At 44.9% G+C, this 6791-nt stretch overlaps 1 protein-coding gene across 1 annotated transcript; it reads left to right on the top strand.

Annotated features, from left to right (window-relative positions):
* Positions 1–294: 294 nt before the first annotated feature.
* Positions 295–3282, top strand: LOC140738331 (hydroxycarboxylic acid receptor 2-like). Its single transcript, XM_073065534.1, has one exon. The coding sequence runs from the start codon at positions 319–321 to the stop codon at positions 1336–1338; it is 1020 nt and encodes a 339-aa protein (XP_072921635.1). The 5' UTR covers positions 295–318; the 3' UTR covers positions 1339–3282.
* Positions 3283–6791: the final 3509 nt, after the last annotated feature.

Below are 6791 nucleotides of genomic sequence, written 5' to 3'. Positions count from 1 at the left end.
AATGTAATAAGAATGTGAATGTTCTCATTACGATTATTTTTATTCATTAAATTTGATCCCAAAGAGATCAATTTGCGTGTGGAGAACTGAGTTTAAGTTTGGCTTACACAATTACTCTGTTCTCTTCCTCATGCATATTCAGTCATGGTATCCTCGAATTTTTTGCCCAGTAAGTTTACTAATCCCGTACTTCCCCTATTCTGTTAACCCCGTCATGTGATATGATGTAATCTAGAGAATGTGTATAAATTTGCCCATCTTTCGGTTAAGTGAAACATTTTATTGCAATGTGACGGAAGTTACTGCAGTACTTTTTCAATGGAGAACGTGACCCGCCGCTGTGCTCCCACTGACGATTCCAGTTCGGCATACAATTCGCCAGTGATCATTATAACATGCATCCTGGGATTCATTGGAAATGCGATTGCTTTGTGGATCTACTGCTTCCATGTAAAGAGCTGGAAGCCAAACACGGTGTATTCTCTGAACTTGGCAATTGCGGACACTCTGCTAATCTGCTGTCTTCCGTTCCGAGCCGGTTACTACATACGTGACAAAAATTGGATTTTTGGTGATGTCCTCTGTCGCCTGAACATATTCATGATTTCCTTAAACCGCGTCGGCAGCATCATCTTCCTTATGGTCATAGCGGTTGACCGCTATTTTAAGGTGGTCCACCCGCTCCACAAAGCGAACAAGGCAACTCCGAGGTGCGCGGTGAAGATAGCAATCGTCCTTTGGGTTGTGGCAGTGTTGATTTGTTCGCACTTGTTGATAGAAAGACACGATTTCATCCAAAGGAATGTCACGTTCTGTGAGCCTTTTAACATAAACTACCCCATGAATCCCACAGCAATTTGGACTGATGCGGTTTTTATTGTTTTTAAGTTTGTTTTGCCGGTTACGGTGATTCTGTTCTCTACCTCCTGCATCATCTGGAAGCTAAGACAGATGGACAGTGATATAAGGGGTAAATATAGGCGAGCGATTAAGCTTGTGATCGCCGTGACGGCAGTTTTTATATTTTGCTTCCTGCCCACTAATGTTGCTGTGGTCGCCGTTCTAATCACAAGGCTTAGAAGCGATGAAGATTGCCAGTCATATGTCACAGCAGTTAATATATTTTATAATACATTATTCATGACATATCTGAACAGTGTGGTCGATCCAGTTATCTACTACTTTTCAAGTTCTGCGTTTAAAGGTGCCTTGAGGAAGGCTCTGCGTCCCCTTAATATCAGCGTTTCCAAGTCAACAACGGATCAGGAAATGGAGCCTCGGGAATCTAAGGCAGAGCATTCTACGGATCGACATTTGAGCTCCGCCGTTTTCCTCTGATCGCCTGCAGTCGGATTCTGCTGTGTAATATCGATTCTCATGTAGCTAAATGATAACCTGTGACTTAGTGCAAAACTACGGAATCATGCACGTTTTGTCAAGAAGTGGTTTGGTCCTAACATGTTCTGAAATGAACTGTGATTTACTGGAACCTTATTAAGTCTTGATGTTGCGGCGTATCTGTTTAAATCCTTTTAAAGCTCAAAGTTCAGAGTAAATGTATTAGCAAAGTATCTATATGTCACCATATGCTACCCTGAGATTCATTTTTTTGCAGGCGTTCACGGTAGAACAAAGAGGTACAATAATAGAATTAATGACAAACTACACACAAAGATTGACTAACAACCAATGTAAGACTACAAAGAAAATAGGCCTTGTAATTAAACAATCATTTAATTGGTTAAACAAATGTATAGATGGATAAATAAATAAATAGACAGATACATTAAAAAGTAGGTATGCAAGTGAGAAATAGAGCTGTAGAGTCCTTGAAAGTGAGTTTATAGGTTGTGGAATCAGTTCAGAGCTGAGCTGCGTGAAGTTATCCACGCTGGTCCAGGAGCCCAATGCTTGAAGTGTAATAACTGTTCCTGAACCTGGTGGTATGGGACCTTAGGCTCCTGCATGTATTTCCCAGTGGCAGCTGCGAGAAGAGAGGATGCCCTTTGTGGTGGGGGACCTAGATGATGGACACTGCTTTCTTGTGGCAGTGCACCTTGTAGATGTGCTCAGTGGTGGAAAGTGATTGATAAAGGGACCATTTCAGCAGGAATTAGAAATGACACTGAGTTTACAGAGAATATGAGGGGGAACTTCTTCACTCAGAGGGCGTAAGAGTGTGGAACAAGCTTCCAGAACAAGTGATGCATGCGAGCTTGATTTCAATGTTCAAGAGAAATTTGGTAGGTACATGGATGGTAGGGGCATGGATGGCTGTGGTCCAGTTGCAGGTCAATGGGAGTAGGCAGTTTAAATGATTCAGCACAGAATGGATGGGCCAAAGGGCCTGCTTCTGAGCTGTATTTTCTATGTACATAATGTTTAAAGTTGCTCCTTGTCAACCATGCTGCTTTCATTTAATCTCAAAGTATTTCTCATACAGTTCTCACCCATTCTCTCGCCAAATTGCGCTGTTCTTACTGGCATTTAATTAGTTCAATCTAACGTTACTCAGTTAAGGGCAAAACAGAACAATGCTGGTCCAGCCAAATATACCCATGGCAATCAGCAGCAGAGTGTTGGGGATGTCAAGCAGTACTTATTAACAGCACGACGGTATAGTGCCATTGCCATCCAGTGGTGTACTGGCATCAGCACTGGCCTTCAAGACGAGTGGTCCCAGGTTCAAATCTAGCTGGCTTCTGCACTTGCTTCCCCACTGACCTGATATCTGGACCAGGACCCAGGGCAGATCAGGGGCACATGGAGGCCCCGTGTAAGTTGGGAAAGGAGTGCACTACCACCCAGATTGTGGAAGAGTCTGCCGTTTGCATCTTAGCGTCACTAGCCACCTCTTCTCAGAGCCAGTCTTCTCAATCCCAAGGGGACTGCCTCAGTAATAAGTGTCTCAAAATGTTAAAGTGCAAACTAGTGAAAGTCAAGTTTTAGCAGTACAGCTGGGGAATTGAAAATGAGGAAGTACTGCTGTCCTTTCTCCTACTGCTTACAGAATTATATTTTGTTGAAGTAGACCTAGCATTCTGACCAGGCTTAGACATTGCAATGAATCAATTCAACTCTGTTCTTCAGATGCTTTGATCACCGGGCACACGAGATGTAACACCCCCCCCCCCCCCAATCCTCCCCCATTCCGTCCTGTGCTTGACCATCTTTGTGCTCTTTATAACTTGTTGCGTTTTATTGTATTTCAAAAAAATGACTTTATTCATGATATAAATTATATACAGTACAAAGGAATAAACAGTAAAAAAGGACATTTTACATTTGTGATTTGTACATTCATCAGTGTAAACTATGAAGAAAAAGACACAAAAAAAACACACCATGACCCCTCATGTGGGTTCCTGAGGTGATAGTCTGTTTTTGTCCGAGGTTCTTCCCCACTCATCTTTGCCTCTTCATATGTGGTGGCAGAACAGCCCTTCCCCACAGTGCCTTAGCATTGGCTGCTCTGATCTCAGCACATACCTCCTGCAGGCAGAGCTGAGCCAGTCAGCGGTGTTCCCTTACAGCCGTCTCACTATGCTGGGCGACCCAACAAGTTTCGGGAAAGACTGAAGGATCTTTATGCTCACTGAGATAAAGACCTCGCAGGACGGTTGATGCTTGTTTTGGTGTGTGTCCCAGAGAGCAGTTTGTAAATTGGAGAGACTTATGTGCAGGTTGCTGTGACCTGGATGGACCAGGACACCGATTCTTGCATCTTTCTCCATGCCCCCTTAGCAAATCCACAGTCTGCATAGCGATGGGTAACTGTCTCTTCCCCACCACATCCACCCCAAGGACAGTTTGTGTTGGAGGTGATAGTTCGTCTGCAGAGGAACATCCTGACTGGAAGGCCACCTTTCACCACCAGCCAGGTTGGACTTGGTGCTTGTTGGTCTGGTCAGCTGAAGCATTCTCCTGTATGGTTTGACCCATTTGCTTACAGAACAAGCCCACAGAACGCAGAGCGTCCCTGTCCCACAGCGCCTGCGGGATTGCCCGTGCTGACCACTGCCTGATGGACTTGTGGTCAAAGGCGTTTACTTGGAAGTACTTTTCCTGTAAAGGCGACAAGGTTGGGCTGACTGGGGCGTTGTGCAGCAGAGGGGATAAACATAATCTGCAACACCAGGGACAAGCAGCTCCTCAGAATGTGGGGATCTTTTATGCCCCTGTACTTTGGGCCCACACACCGATTGACACAACCACAGATGAAAATGGTCATCAGCATGAGGGTAACACTAGGTGTATTTTTGCCTCCATTCCCAAGGAACTTGAACATTGTGACTCAGCACACCCACTCCATCTTGGACTCCCAGAAAAATCGGAAGATGTCCTAAGTGATTACTGAGACAGGGAGGCGAAGGAGGGGCCACACCCTGCGCCAAATACAGCAGCCCTGAGAGTGTATTGCACATGATGACCCAGTTCATCCCAGTTATTGACAGAGTGTGGCAGTTCCACAAATCCAGTTTATGTTTTCCCTTCCCAATTTACTCCAGCAACTCTTGTTACATGCGTTGGTCCCTCCAAACCAGATCCCCAGCACCTTCAGGTAGTCGGGTCTAACGGGGAAGGGAACACTGAATCGGTTGGGCCAGTTACCAAAGAGCATGGTCCCAATCTTCCAGCAATTGAATCTGGTCCTGGATGCCACCTTGAACTTGTCGCAGATCTTGATCAATCTGGTACACTGGACCCCCATCCTGTTCTAAATCTTAGGTTCCCCAGTATTCGTAGGCCTCTTTGTTAATCTCCTTCCCTTCTCAGCACACCACATTGCAGTGTTCGTGACGGTATTGCACATCTTGGAACATACACAACGCAATACAGCTTCCTTTGTTGGGCAATCCCCAAGAATAGTTCTGCTTAATGCAATCACATAGGTCCTGTGGGCAGTCACAATCTCAAATGGCTTGCTTTCGGCTAAGAATGGAGTCTTGGTTAAGAAGGATTGCTCTGGATAAAGATATGCAGGAAGAGACCTGAGTCCATTGCTAGGCCCATGGGGTGGGTTTGGGATGCTGTTATTGGGGCAGGTTCTGACATACTGGTAGTATGGTGGCATTAGTGATCCAAGGTTACATTAAAAAATTTAAAGTGATCTTCATGTGCTCCCAGTGTGGCCTCCTGTATAACGGTGAGACCTGACGTAGATTGTGAGACTGCTACGTCGAGCAGCTAACCTCTGTCTGCTAGTAAAAGTTAGATCTCCCGGTGGCCACCCATTTCAATTCTACTTCCCATTCCCACTCTAATATGTCAGTCTTCCTCTGCTGCTGTGATGAGGCCACACTCAGGTTGGAGGAGCAACAGTTTATATTCCATATGGGTAGCCTCCAACCTGGTGGCATGAACGTTGATTTCTCGAACTTCTGGTAACTGATCCCCCACCCTTAATCCTTCACCAAATCCCCATTCCCATTTCCCTCTTATCTCCTTACCTGCCCATCACCTCCCTCTTCCTTTTCTTCCATGGCCTTCTGTCCTCTCCTATCAGATTCCTTCTTATCCAGCTCTTTATCTCTTTTGCCAATTGACTAACCAGCTCTTTACTTCACTCCTCCTAATGTCTTTTGCCCAGCCCTGATGAAAGGTCTCGGCCCGAAACGTTGACAGTTCACTCTTTTCTATAGATGCTGCCTGGCCTGCTGAGTTCCTCCTGCATTTTGTGTGTGTTACTTTGATTTTCAGCATCTGCAGATTTTCTCTTGTAAGTGATCTTCCTGGGTCAGTTTTTTGGCATTTGCCTGGGATTTGATCCAAATGATCCCTTTGCCCAGATCAGGTGCATCAGCAAGAGCACACTAAGAAATTTATTGTTTCAGCAGTGACCAATGGTTGTTGCTCCTTCGGACAATGTGATTCTTTCCTTGGGATTAATAGTATTCCAGACATGACTGATAGACCAGTGCTGCCATGTTATCATGTACCAGCTGAGAGAAGAGTACCATGCTATTTCTTGTTCCTCAGCTGCTGCCTGACCTGCTGAGTATTTCCACCATTTTCTGTTTTTTATAGCACAAAATTACAAAGTAAATCATTAAGAGCTGAAAAACATTCCTTGTTCCATTCCAAGCCAAATATGCCTTGGCATCAAGAGCAGTAACAGTCTGAAATTCTGCTCCTATGTTCAAGGGAGAGATCCAGAGGTCAATGTTCTGGTTAACAGTCTTTGTGTTATGCCTGTAACTTCTACCGCAGAATCCTGCTACAAAGTTTTTGACAATATATGTGAACTTGTTGGTATTTCAGCCTCCCCTCCCTTGACTCTGTCTATACTTTCCACTGCCAACATAATCAAAGGCTCCTCTCACCTGGTCTTTCTTTTTGCTTCTTCCTTTCATCAGGCAGAAGATACAAAAGCTTGAGAACATGTACCAGTAGGCCCAAAGACAACATCCATCTCTTGAACGGACCTCTGCTGTGATAAAGACCTCCTGATTTGCCAGTCTACCTCATCTAGGTCGTTGTACTGCATTGGTCTACCTGCACTGCACTTTCTCTGTAAATTAAACACTCCATTCTTCATTCAGTCATTACTTACTTGCACCACTGGCATTTAGGGCAGCAATGAAGGTCTTCCATCTCTGTCTGTCCATATGGTTGCACATGAATATAAAAGGATTCCTCATTGGTGTTTCCATAACAGCGTTCTTGACCAGTCTGGGTTGTTAGCCCTGAGCTGAACCCCCGAACCTGGAGGACTGGTCTTAGTCTGGCCTCGACACTTTGACCTGTTTGGTGTGGGTGACCCTACCAGAACCAAAGCATAATGCCCTGAG

The sequence above is a fragment of the Hemitrygon akajei genome, chromosome 14, assembly GCF_048418815.1.
Source record: "Hemitrygon akajei chromosome 14, sHemAka1.3, whole genome shotgun sequence".
In the NCBI taxonomy this organism is placed as follows: domain Eukaryota; kingdom Metazoa; phylum Chordata; class Chondrichthyes; order Myliobatiformes; family Dasyatidae; genus Hemitrygon; species Hemitrygon akajei.
This window is presented reverse-complemented; position numbering and strand designations above follow the sequence as displayed.